The sequence below is a fragment of the Abramis brama genome (assembly GCF_963993115.1).
Source record: "Abramis brama genome assembly, chromosome: 12".
NCBI lineage: Eukaryota > Metazoa > Chordata > Actinopteri > Cypriniformes > Leuciscidae > Abramis > Abramis brama.
Genome location: NC_139974.1, coordinates 9,775,625 through 9,789,538, shown reverse-complemented (window position 1 = coordinate 9,789,538; position 13,914 = coordinate 9,775,625). Strand labels below are relative to the sequence as shown.

Here is a 13,914-nt window from a genome sequence, read left to right as displayed (position 1 = left end):
AATGGGATGTTGCTTTAGTCACAAAAAAAAAAAACCCCGTCACACTAGCTATGATACATGCACCCAAATGATCTGTTTATAAATGGATTGATGGCTCAATCTGACTGAAAAGCCTTCATGTAAACACCTCAATCAAATTCGATTGAGCTTGATCTGAATGAAATTTCAATTGGATTGAAAGGGATGGTGTAGACCTGAAATAATCTGATCAACAGAAAAAAAAAAAAATCATGTTAAGGCATGAATCCAACTATTCTCTCAATCATTTTCAGAAATACCTTGTGAACATGCAAAATGTTTAGGTTCAATCAACTTGGATGTTTAAGTCATTTCAACTTAAATTTCATTAAACTGGCGTAATTTTTTTTTATAACTTATTTTTTTACAGCACTGCACATATACGCTGGATAACTGGATAATTGTTCAGAATACCTGTAGACTAATGCACATGTAAACGTATCGGACTACAACGTGTAGGGTTCATAAACAGAACTTTCAGATTGTGAAATTGGATTGGATTCAATCCAATTGATGGAAATTAGTGCATGTAAACATACCCACTGAAGTCCAGATCCAGTGGTTATTTTCAAGTAAAAGATGGACGATTTTTTAGTAGTCTCGATGCAGCATTAGTTCCTACTCTAATTAAACACCTGCAAGAGGCCATCTTTTTTAGTGAAAATGTGTGGCTTTTAGTCTATGTCTATTAGCCATGAGGTCGGTCATGCATATGCTAATACACTCCTAGCTGTTAACACAATATGACCAGCAAGCAGATAGGCCTATATGTGCATTTGGACCTAACTCATGCTGCACTGAACAGCTTTTTGTCCAATTAAATGGTCTCTGAAATGAGTATGTTTCAACAGAAACAGAAAATAAAAGAAAAACGGTGCCTTTCAATCATTTCTTGGGGTATTTCAAGTATTCAAAGTGCACATGGCCTATGCAACCTTCAAACTTCGCAGCTTTTTAAGTTTTTCAAGCTGCCAGGGAAGACTTTGTCAGCTTACATCAAAGTTTGCCTTGTCGAACTTCTAGTTAAAACTATAAACGTATACGCAAGCAACCGTTTATGCATTATCGAGGGGACGCTGTATTTCATTTGACAGAAATCTTCCGGGCTCTGCATGCTAATGAATGTGAGCGCGTAATTTCACAGACTAGTCAATAGATGGCAGAGCGAGGTCACTGATTAGTATGCAGGCCATTCCCAGAGGAGAAGAGCACTGAATTCATCAATCCCGTCCTTCATTCCTCCTTATTTGAATAAATCGCATTGTTTTGACAGTCAATCAACGGCAGTTATGGGCCTCCGTGTAAGTATGAAGAAAGTCCGCCAATATGAGTATAAAATATTTTAACTTACAAGTTCAGATTCGACTACTAGAACATACAAAAACAGCCAAGTCGTCTGATTTATATTGTCTGACAATTTTGCCAGTGTGGGAAATTAACTTTTTAATTATGGAATTTAATAGTCGCCCCATGGAAATTGAATTTCAGAATCATTTCTTTTCATCATTCACCGTTTACGAGGGCATATTTTGAAGAACATAAAGCAGCGTGTCGTTTATTTGTCACTATATGAACATAAATAAATCTTCAACTGATACAACAATGTCAGGAAACGCTCTGTTAGCATATTTTTACATAATCGATAGTTCTTTGTTAGACATGTTGTTTACTGTCACAAACTTTAATATCATATTCGATTTACTATTTAGATTAAAAATAGTGCTATAGAATGTGATAAATTCTACAACGTCAAATGTTAGGTAAAACCCAGAGGAATTTACTACAGGGGGATTTTTGTCTAAATCCCCCGCTAATTTTACTCGCACTCTGATTACAATCTCAAACCAAAACAGTAGGCTACATCGAAGCGGAAATCCAGAATGTGGATTTTACGCTTTAATGGTGTCTCTGGAACCCAAGCCACAAGTTCTAAACTTCAATGCCCTTCCGTTCCCACTATGATGTGACGCGACGATGACATCACGACCAGTTCCATCTGTAGCGCTCTCGCGACCGAACAGAACAAGTGAGCTAGTCTCGTCAGGCAGAAGGAGTCAACGGCATCACGAGCACAATAACATACCTGCACACACTCCGGGCTTTACTAGCAGTTGGAGCGGACTGTAAGACTGAGATTCCGACCTGACGAGCCTCAACACACCGCCTCCGGTTCGCCTCGCAAAGTGAAAGAGATTTTATGCTAAAGTTTTCAGGATTTGTTTAACCTCCCGCGGACAAGAGCGGAATGAGCGACTTTACGATGATAAACTGTTGCCTGATTCTTGGCGCGTGCCTTCTGTCCAGCCAAGGTAATGTGACTCAGTAACTTGTGGGTTAATCTTTTCTTTTTCGTTTTCTTTTTTCTTTTTTTCTTTTTTACTGCTCAACCGGTCTCTTGTTATTTTGAAACTGTAGCCTACCTACCTAGAGGTAATTTGCATGATGCAGTAGTCGGTTAACATGAAGTCGCCCGTCTCAAGTGTATTGATACGCAAGTTGCACGCATGTGTCACGCTTGCGCGCGCTGATTTCTACGGCTTACCTGCTTATCTGGGTTATCCTGGTTAAGTTAATAAGAGCCACTGACCGTAACCCGTATCCCTTGTCTCGTACTCCATGTTACGCAAGGTGTGGCCTGTCTGTCGTGATCAGTTTTTTTTTCTTTTTTTTCTAAGGCTGGAAAACAGCAGGTGTAATTGAAATGTCATACTTAATCACCTGCTTTACAGTTTTAAACTTTTACATCTATACATCATTTGTTATATGTATTATAATGTATATTTGAGGCAAGAAATGCAACAGGGTTTAGTTGTTAACACTTAGAGGTTTATGACAAGTCTATGTTGCTGACTGTAACCTTATAAAATGCAATGATGTCTGAATTGTATGTAAGTCTTCTGCTATTTTGAGATACCACTGCTATAAAATTGCATTTTAAGTTACTGTTCCCCTTGTTTGCCACACTAGTCTTGCTAGTGGTGATGGTCCTAGACATTTCTTCCCTGGTGGTTTGAACATCACAGTGATTTGATGGCGTCTCAGAGGGGCTGGTTTCCTCTGATAAGGAGAGACATGTCTGCGGTTCAGTCTAAGCCGAGGCTACACTGCAGGACTGAAGCTCTGCACATATTTAAAGACTCAAGTTTCTTGTTTTTGTCAATGTAGTGTGCACTTTACGCAACTAAATGCAGGTGTGTCAACTACAAGATGTCGTTTTTTAAATGATTTGCACAAATAAAATAAGAAAGATAAAGGAAAAATAAAGAATAAAAGACATTAACAATAACTATAATGATGACGCAACCACACCGACAGACGATAACATTCTGATTATTATAAGCGCATTTTGCAGTTTTGCTGTCTGCCACTTTAAATTATCAAGCATTCTGATGGGCTGTCAATGTTTTTATTGTTCATCAGCTAAAAAAAAAAATTCTGAAAGTGATTGCAACATACGTTTCTCTGGGCTGTCATTGTTATAGCTGGGGCGTGGATGTCACTATTCTCTTAGAATTAGAATGATTATTAAAACGTTAAATTTATCGTCCTTGGAATGAACAGCACTTAAATGCCAAAAATATGGGTGACTTTTGCATGCTTGTTTGCAGTCTCGCTTTTTCATTGGCTGCGTCTTATTGCTGCTTACCCACTTGTGTGCACACCTGTCAACTGGTCAGGCAGGTTTCAAACCAGTTTCAAACCAGTGTGTGCACGCACTTAGTTAACTTTAATCCAGATTATTTTATCACATACTAGTTCCATACAATATTAGCTTCAGTCTTATAGTGTGCGCTTGGCTTTTCGGGTACATGGGTAGGGCTAGGAGACTCGAGATGCCGGCAACGGGTGACTGTAAATGAAGTGTTCCCTCTGCACATATTTCACAAGAAATAAGATGAGCATCTTGGCCATTGGATAAATGAGTTTTGGATGGATGAATCTTGGCACCACAATTAGTCATGCCAAGATTTCAGTGCCGCTCATCTCGCGTGGGTACACTCTGGGGTTCGCCTCTATTAATTTCTTCGTGGGATAAGGCGTTTTACACCTCAGGATGAACGCAAGACTTCTGGTTGCCCATTAATCTTACTGGTACATGTCAAAGGTTTGTGTATTAGTTCTCAGAGGGGATCTTCAGGGGTGAGGTTAAGGTTCCTCACAGTTGTCATGGAGACCTCTTTTCATTGGGGATCTGATGGCATCCATCTTGTTTTAGAGTCTTTGAGGGGAGTTTAAAACATTATTGCCGAGTGTTTAATTCAGTTTGGGATCAGGGAAGCACGACAAATGGAAGTAGATACTTTTCTTATTGGTTCCCTTTGGTCTTCCATTACTGTCAGAAGCAACAAATGTCAGAGCGGCGGCAAATAGCAACTCCCTCACAGAGGCGTGATAATTCCCTTGTATTCCTTTTTTCTTCCCGCCGAACAATATGCTTCTATCTATGCCAACAGGTTTCCAAGAACAAAAGACCTCGGTGTCTGCATTGTCCAAAATAGAGAGTAGAATGAAACTAACACCTTCACAAGAAACCTTTCTCTGTCTTTCTTTCTGACTCTCACCCACACCCACACTGAGCATGCAAGGGACTAAAATTGCTTGTCTTTGAATGAGTGCCCTTTCCCCGCACCCCTCCTTTTTTTTTCTCCCAGTGTGCATTCAAAGCTCTGTCTCAAGCCTTTGTTCTGGTGGCTTTAGTGATTGGTCGCCCTATAAGACCCTCTGTCTCCTTTTTCTTCCATTGTTTATGAGTGTCTGGAGTGCACAGGAGAGCGTTTTTCTCGGAGTGTGTTGACAAAAAAAGTTTCCCCGTCTGTCCTCAATTTACCTCTGTCTCACATGGTTTACACTTTATTGTGGCCCCACTATCTAGAAGCCATTTCCGAGGTCTCTTTTGTAATGTAGATGATATATTGGAAATGAGTAAGTTCCAGAGCATACAAAACCCCAAAATTGTTTGATCGCTGCAATCTTGCTCGCTGGACTTGAAAATATGCTGCAGTCGTAAATGGGGAATCAGATGTTGCCGCATAACAGATGGAAAATCTGTTCTGTGTCTCCGTCCGTCTCCCGATTTATGTGTTTGTCTCACGGCGTGAAAGAGATACTCTTAGTCTCCCACCTCCCTCTTTTTTTTTCTCCCTCGTTGTCCTCCTCTGCCGCTCACCACTGATGTGGTCATACGGTGCCGTTAGTGAAGGCCGGAGGACTCCTGGAGGCCAGCCATGCCTTCTTATCACCCACCACTGTGCTTGATAAAATGATGGTTAAAGAGAGGGATTTTTGTGTGTGGGCTCTGAGATCAGCCTTTTCTGTGACCCTGGGCTCATTCAAAGGGCTTTTCCACCCTCTTTAAAACTTTCAACACCTTCATCTTTATCAATCCTTTAAGCAAAGAGAGACAGCCATCTCTCTACTGTGCTGCATTGATGTAGGCTGCCTCAAACAGTTTGGTTAGGATTTGTTTTAACTTAAAGGGTTGGTTCACCCAAAAATGAAAATTCTGTCATTAATTACTCACTCTCATGTCGTTCCACATCTTCAAAACACAAATGATGAAGATATTTTTTAATGAAATCTGAAAGATTTCTGTCCTTCCATTGAAAGTCTATTCACCCAAAACTCTGATGCTTCAAAACGTTCATAAAGAGATAGTAAAATTAATCCACAATCGAGCAGTTTAATCCAAGTCTTCTGGGTTAAGGTTAGGGTTATGAGGGTGAGTAATGAATGACAGAATGAAAATTTGGGTGAACTATCGCTTTATATTAAAATTTGTTTCATAGGTTTCTGCTTTCATTGTATTCTGACCCAATGGGATATATGTTTACAGCTGAAATGGTTGGTTAGGACAGTGTTTGCGTCACTATATTGAAGTTTTATTTAAAATGTAGTAAAACATGAAGATTAAAGTCCTTATTGACTTCTTTAAAATGTGAATGACAACTGATGTTTGGGTCTTTTTCGTATATCTACATGCAAATTGATTTGGGATTGTGGTACTATTTTCTTTTTTTTAACCACATAGTTGCCTTAAAGGGATAGTTTGGCCAAAAATGATATTAAACCCATGATTTACTCACCCTCAAGCCGTTCGAGATGCATATGCCAAAAATTTTTGAGGACCCCCTCGAAAATGAGATGTTCCATCTCAAGGGGTTATCCTTAATAAAATGAAATGAAATGAAAATGAAATGAAATGAAATTTTTCAGACGAACACATTTTCAGTTATTTTAGAAAATGTCTTCGATCTTTCAGTGGTTATAATGTGAAGCTATGGGGTCCACCTCCTTCAAGTCCCAAAATGTGCATGCATACTTCACAAAAGTAATCCATCCGGCTCCAGGGGGATAAACGAAGGCCTTCTGAGGGTAATCCGTGCGGTTTTGTCGTAAAAATATACATATTTAAAACTTTATAAATGAAAATAACTGGCTTCCGGTAACGGTCGACGCACGTTCATGGGAGATGGATGCCGGTGTATGACGTAGGACGTAGCGTAGGAAGCGTCGTGACGTAGAATGAAGTATAGCTAAATCAAACGCTACGTCCTATGTCATAAGCCAGCATACATCTCCCGCGAACGCACGTCGACCGTTACCGGAAGTCAGTTATTTTCATTTACACCCCATTGACTTCCATAGTAGGAAAAAAAATACTATAGAAGTCATTGGGGTCCATCAACTGTTTGGTTACCGACATTTTTCAAAATATCTTCTTTTGTGTTCAGCAGAAAAAAGAAATTCATACAGGTTTGAAACAACTTGAGGGTGAGTAAATGATGACAGAATTTTCATTTTTGGGCAAACTATCCCTTTAAGTGAAATTATTATAAATGTTGCTTTGTCTTGTCCGTTGGTCATCACTGTCAATCATCACAGTTTCAGATTCAATTACACATTTAAATATGTTTGTCAATCCAGAAACTTTACAGTGTGCTTAGCAGCATGAAAAACTAAACTTGAATCAGATTATGAATGGGTAATAAATGGAAAGCAAGAGAAGAGCCTCCCTTTATAATCACTTATAGGCTCCCAATCAAGCTCAAACTCACTGAATTCTGCACTCTTGCGAAAACTCGCGAAAATGATAAAATAAAAAAGCTGTCTTAATTGTACAATGTATTTCTTATATTGACACTTTGTTGGTGAAAGGATTCACAAGCGTGTGGCTCGCTTTGAACAAAACAAAACCTTGTGAGCTTTCAGCTGTCAAGCGGATTCTGACTAGCTTACTGACTAGCACTTCTGAAAGGCCATTGCATTCACACTCTCAAAAGATAGGATTGTGATTTACTACAATGCTCAACGTTTGTAAAAACACGCTTTTTTAGGACTGACTGGTACCAGTAGTGCTGGACTGCTAACCTCAGTTATGGCCTTTATTTGCACAGAACCAAAGCCTAAACCTAAAGTTACTTCAAGCATTAGCACTTTTGATTGTTGCTGTGCAAGTTCTCAAGGAAAATGCAAATCTAGTTCTTTGCAGCTTAACGTGTCTTAAAATGCATGTTAGCTGTCCTTTCATCTGTCAGATGTGTTGGTGGTGGATTAAGCACATGAGGCACATAAATGTTGCTCTTTCATAACTGAGAAGACTTAATGGAGTTCTCATTTATGTTTCATGTAAGTGGGAACCTCTCGTTTATGTTTGTTTTTATTGCTCATAGGAGTTCTAGAAGAAACACCTAAATAATTGAGTGTAGAGCTATAAAATTAATGTGGATGGCATAGACTACCAAAGGTAATTTCATCTTGGAAGAATTTGATGAGAAATATGAGTGCATATTAAAATCTCTGACTTTATTAGCTTAACGTGTCCATACATGCAGGTTAGGCGGCCCTCCATCCATCCATCCGCTGGATCGGTGATGGGTATTACGTGTTAACAGCCTTTACCTGAGCTAGCGCAAACTACGCTGATTCATTGAGATCCTCTTGAGGGCGGAGCTGAAATTGCCTTAATTACCGACTGATCTTCTTCAGAAGCTCTCTGCTTGATTGACTTTCTTAGCCCCACGTCGTTAGCACGGTGCTTTTAATTGTGCCGAAACGCATGCGAACGTGCGCGCATGTCTTTATGTGCTTAATCTACCTTTTTAATAGAAACCACACTTTCACCTCAGCAGACCTCTGTAATTTACAGCCGTGTTAACCTCATTACCAACTATAAATTTGTGTCATTTAAAAAAAAAAGGCTTACAGGATCTAATTTTCTCATCTTTTGCTTTGTCTCTGAGAGGTGAATTTGATGACTGTGTCAAATGCAATTTGCCATTAAATCTTGAGTTAGCCTACACTTGGGGAACGGTGATTTGGGTCTTCACGATCAGTTCGCAAGGAATTGAATTCCAGCACTGGAATGGTTTTGATTAAAAGCTCTTTTCTTTTTTCAAAGTCGACAAGTGTGTTTGCAACCCATTTTACTTCTGAATGAAACAATATTTAATGAGGAAAAAAAAAGGTGGGAATTGATTGGACTGTGCAAGTTGTCACAATTTAATGAAAGATTGTGAAGATTAACATGTTTTCAGAAAAACATGCACCGATGACCATGAGCATGTATTAAGAAGTAAATCGTGTCAATTTTGATTTTGTTTATTTAAAAGCAATTTGAAATTTGGATATTCTTTTGCTCCGTTTTTAATATTAGTCCCTTGGGTGATAAATCAGGGTGATGGAGAATGACTTCCACTCAGAGCTGATAAACTAAGACTTTTGGTGAAAACAAAACAGAATAAATAAGTTTTATTTCCTGTTTGGCTTTTAAGTTTGGTTCTGTGAATTTGAGATGGCAGGCATGTCTCAAGCTGGAAACTTAAACCCTGGAGAGAATTTTCAGAGTTGCTGCCATCCAAAGCTGGTTGAAGGGTGAAAGGCTAATGCTTCTTGATGATTCTGTGGACCTCCAGTCATGATGTAAGGGAAAACGACTTCCGTGGGGACTTTTCATAAATGTTTATTTGAGCGGCTGACTGTCATGCCTTTGACTTAGTCTTCCTGTGTGTGTGTGTGTGTGTGTGTGTGTGTGTGTCTGTCTCTGTGTTTCTGCTTTTTAATTCCAGCTGACTTGGCGGTTATATAGCACTAGCAGTTTGTTCAGCTTTTTGTAGCGATGGAAATAGCTGAAAGAGGTTTTAGTAACGGAGCAGGAGCAGACGGGCTTCTGCAGACTGTAGAATTGCAGTTTACAGAATCACACTTGTCTGGATATATACTGAGAGTTGAATCGCAAGATATCCAGCCATTGCTTCACACTCTCCTCAAGCACACAGGAGCTTTTTTCACAAGCATTTTGTCCACTTCCAGGCACACCTACGTCCTTGAAGATATAGAGAACATACAGGCTTATGTGCAAAGAGACAGACATGCTGAAGAAAATCATATTTCTCTTTTGCTCTTTTATAGTTCAGGAGTTGCGGTTTACATGACATCGTTTTCAACAAAAAACGGACAACGTTTTATGCCTTTTGGCCGTTCATTTACACGACAACAGCGTTTTGGTGGCCTGAAAACACTAAATTTTGAAAACGTGTTTCTAAGTGCAAGGTTTTTGAAACCGATACCGTTATCTCCATGTAAATTACAAAAACACACATTTGTGAGAACCGTGATGTCATGTGCATGTGTATTACGTGTTCAGTCTATAGGTGCGTAGTGTTTCTTTACATAGTGACATCGCCAACTACTGGCCTGGCATGAATATTACAGCATTTGTAGTTGTTTTCGCGGATCCGTGTGAACGGGATCGTTTTGACAATGGTGTCATCTGTGAAAAAAATGCGAAGGAAAACGTTTCTGTTTTTAGTACGTCGTTGTCGTGTAAACGTACAATAAGTCTCAGATGTAGATAAGTAAAAATTAAGTTGTTGGTATATGATAGAGTATAAGGCTATAAAAGTACATGTGAAAATGCATAAAACTAATAATTTGATACAATTTTTTATTTTTGGTTGCAGTCCTGGTGTCTTTGCAAATCTAATTACATATGCACTATTCGAATGAGATAAGTTTTCCAAATGATGCTTGAGTTATAATTATTAACATCAGATGTCTGTGATTTTATGAACTGATTCAAATGGGATCAGATTGGGATATCTGTAGTTTTTATTATTAAGATGAGACTTTTTTTTTTTTTTGGATGTCGGCAATGAAGGTCATTATGTGCTCTGGATATAAATATATTCAAATATACATTCAAATATATAATATATTATATATATTTGGGGGAAATAATATCAGCTAGGCTCAGCAGTAAGATTTCTTTTTCCCTGATTGCCTGTTTTCACATTGTAAGGTACTTTCATTTTATGTTTTATATAACATTTCAATTTCTATTGTATTTTGATGTATTATTATGTATTATTATTTAATATTTATTTTAATTATTTACATTTTTTATTATTATTAGTATTAGTAATACTGTCATTTCAAGAATGGATTTCACATGGATAAAAGTTTTTTTTTTAATCAAATGTTCAAGGTTGTTTCCTACAGAAATTTAGCTTTGGTATTCAACTAAGGTTAAAATAATACCCCATAAACACAGACATTCCTATCCAGATGTGAATAGATTTCTCAAAGGCCTGTCTGAGTTGGCTGAACAACAGCAAGTAAATGCTCCATAATTTGTACACAGGTTATGTGAGAAAAACAGATGTATTTTGATTCAGATGGAATATAAATTACAAAGTATGCATGCAAAACACATCTTTATAGCGCTATAGTTGAAGTTTCTGCTAGAGAACGTCTCGGATGGCTCCCCTCAAGTCAAAGTCTGCATTTATTCTCCATTTAATCTCACTTCTCATTTTCCGTCCTATGTGAGGGGTCTCGTCCTAAGATTGGCACTCTCATTTTCCCCGTTTCTTCCATCCGATAGTTATCTGTCTGCCAGGCAAAACCTCATGGTGGGTTGAGTGTCAGGCGCATTGACACTGCACAGGTGGCTGCTCTCGGATCCGGAGAGTTTCCGAAGCCCAGAAGTTTCCAAAGTTTGTCCGTACTGTCATAACCAACACTGTTCTAAGGCACTCTTATGCCCATTTTCTCTCTCTCTCTCTCTCTCTCTCTCTCTCTCTCTCTCTCTCTCTCTCTCTCTCTCTCTCTCTCTCTCTCTCTCTCTCTCTCTCTCTCTCTCTCTCTCTCTCTCTCTCTCTCTCTCTCTCTCTCTCTCTCTCTCTCTCTCTCTCTCTCTCTCTCTCTCTCACTCGTCCTCTCACTTTCTCACACTGGCGAGTGTCTCATCCTGCACCATTTCCCAGAACAGTGATAGATAGAAAGAAAGAAAGAAAGAGAGAAGAGCCGAAGGAAATTGACTGTAAATCAGAAGACAGAGGTTAAATACCGCTTCATTAGGAAACGTGGTCTGAATCATAAGAAGGATGTTGAATGTGTAAGTCCCTCTCAGGCTGGAGAACAAATCATTTCTCGGAATGACACTATTGAATTTGTGGAGAATATAGAAGGCGAAGCTGAAATTCAAGAGATGTGTAGAAGGCGAAATTGTCACTTTTCCAATTCATGGTATGCTAATAATTTAAAATACTGCTGGACCTAGAGTTCAGGGTAATTTTTAATTTAATTTTATTTTAATGCCATTTCATTTGCTTTTGGTTATTGTAGAGAAGATAATGACCTATTGTAAAGAAAAAGATCTATTGTATCATTTTATTTACTTGAAATGAGAGAAAAGTCCATCCTTGTGAAATATAAGTGCTCTTAATTGTGTTGAATATGACTTGTAATGTACTTTAAATCTCAAAAATATGTTTTACAATTTTTTTACTTTCAGGTAATATAATATTAATGAAATAAAAGCACTCTAAAGTGTATTTATAGCGTACACTTTCATGACTGGTTCTTAACACACTTAAGTACACTTTTAAGAAGTACACTTTGTAATGCCAAATTGAATGTTTCACTTTAAAGTACATTTTAAATCATTGTTTTAATAATATTTTGTCGTGCTATAGTATAGAGTAGCTATAATTTTGATGTGTTGACTAACAAAAAGCACAATTAAGTACTAATAAATTTTATAACCGTAGTTTATTAAAAATTACATTTTAATTTAATATTATTTTTTAAGTGTACTAAATTACAATACATGACATACACATTTCAATAGAAATAACATAAAATGTTGTTGACCATAAATGCTTGTCTGTACAGTTGGCAATACTCGTAATTATGAAATTACAAATTATGTAAAAAAGCACTCTAAAGTTCAGCTAATTACATTCAATATAAATGTAAACTATAATACATTTTCTTTTAATATCAGTTAACATGCAATTGAGTGCCTGAAAACATAAAAGAATATACTTAAGTGTGAACTGAATGTAAAGTATATTATTTCTGTAATAAGTACTTTTTTAACAGTATGCTAAAGGATTTTTCACAAAGGTATAGTCTCAAGCAATATAATTTATATATTATATAATAATAATAATAATAATAATGCATTTTATTTAAGGTGCCTTTCAAACCACTCAAGGTCACCATACAACAAGTAGCAACAGTAACAATATTAAAACAGAAAATAACAGTAAATAACAATGTCAATAAAAAACAGCAATAAAAAAAGTACTGTATTATATAATATATAATAAGATATAATAAGAATTTCCCATAAACTGGGTTTGCTTCAGGAACCATATTTTATATTTAGCCCTGAAACAAAGCCAGTTTATTGGGTAATCCCATATCGTGTTGGCATTTTACCAGGCTGTTCTTGGATTTCACGTGATTTTATGTATCGTGCACTGTCATTTATCTTTTCATCAGCTGTTTGCCTTCTGGTTAATCACATGACCAGGTTAAGGTGTGTGCAGTAGTGCCCATTTATAAACACGCAGTTTCGCTTTCACAATCACGTCTTCTGAATGTCAACATCAAAACATCCGTGTCCTGTTGCATCCTGCTTTGAACACGTTGCTCAAGTATTAACCTGACTCCCATCAAATATTACTCAACACAAAAACAAGCTCGTTAAAATATAACATCGCGACCTGTCAGATGTTTCTTTTGAAGTGGCGTTATTTGAGTGGCGGCTTGGAAACTTGCATTGAGCTGTAGACATATAGTGTTACACCTGAAATGAGGTCTCTCTGATGAGTCACAATGCCGCAATGCATTAATGCACAAAACTAGACTTGAAAGTGTTATTTTAATGTCGTCTTTCCCCCCCCAAATAAAGCTCTTTTTTGGCACATATTATCACACATATTTCTTGATGGCTTTACTTGAGGAGAGCTAGGATAATGAAGGGAGGTGGGATTTTGCGCTTTGGTGTTCTTGACTAGTTTAGCATAAGCACTGCCGTAGGCCACGTCACAATCGTGACATATTTAGAACTATTTTTGAAGTCATGATTACAGAGATGAAGCGTGTCCTGATTAGGCTGTGTATATTGTTTTAAGCTCAAATGTTTATGTTAAAATTATTTTCTTGTAAAAGTAAGTAATTTGTAGATTGTAGATCTACCATTTGTAGGTTGGTTCTCCAAAAAATGTATGCAAGCATTTCAACCACTCTCAACCAATGGCGTGAGTTTGGGGGTGGGACTATTTGTTTTGGGCAACCAAGAGAAGACAAATAGCTGTTTGGGAAAACCTATTTGCCAACAGTATTTTATTTTGAAATTCAGTTCAGTCTGCCTTGAGCTGCAGAAATTACACAAGGCGCTCTAAGGTGTTTTTCTTTCTTCATGTTCCAAGTCATACTGAGATTTATCTGTGTATGTTAATACTGAAAATAGTTGTTTTTTGCAATCACCTGTCATATAGAGACCACTTTTCTTGATCCAATGAATTTCAGATGCGTAAAAAGTCATTATGTTTTTTTCTTGTTGGAATATGATGTTTCACTGTGAAGGAAAATTGGAAACAAATG

At 37.6% G+C, this 13,914-nt stretch overlaps 1 protein-coding gene across 2 annotated transcripts in view; it reads left to right on the top strand.

Moving 5' to 3' along the window:
* Positions 1 to 2,037: 2,037 nt before the first annotated feature.
* Positions 2,038 to 13,914, top strand: part of pvrl2l (PVR cell adhesion molecule related 2 like) — a 154,361-nt gene continuing 142,484 nt past the window's right edge. For both annotated transcript variants that reach the window (XM_084130124.1, XM_084130123.1), the window contains exon 1: positions 2,038 to 2,327. In XM_084130124.1, coding sequence (XP_083986250.1) covers positions 2,264 to 2,327 — 64 coding nt within the window. In that variant the 5' untranslated portion in view covers positions 2,038 to 2,263. The remainder of the gene's footprint in view (positions 2,328 to 13,914) is intronic.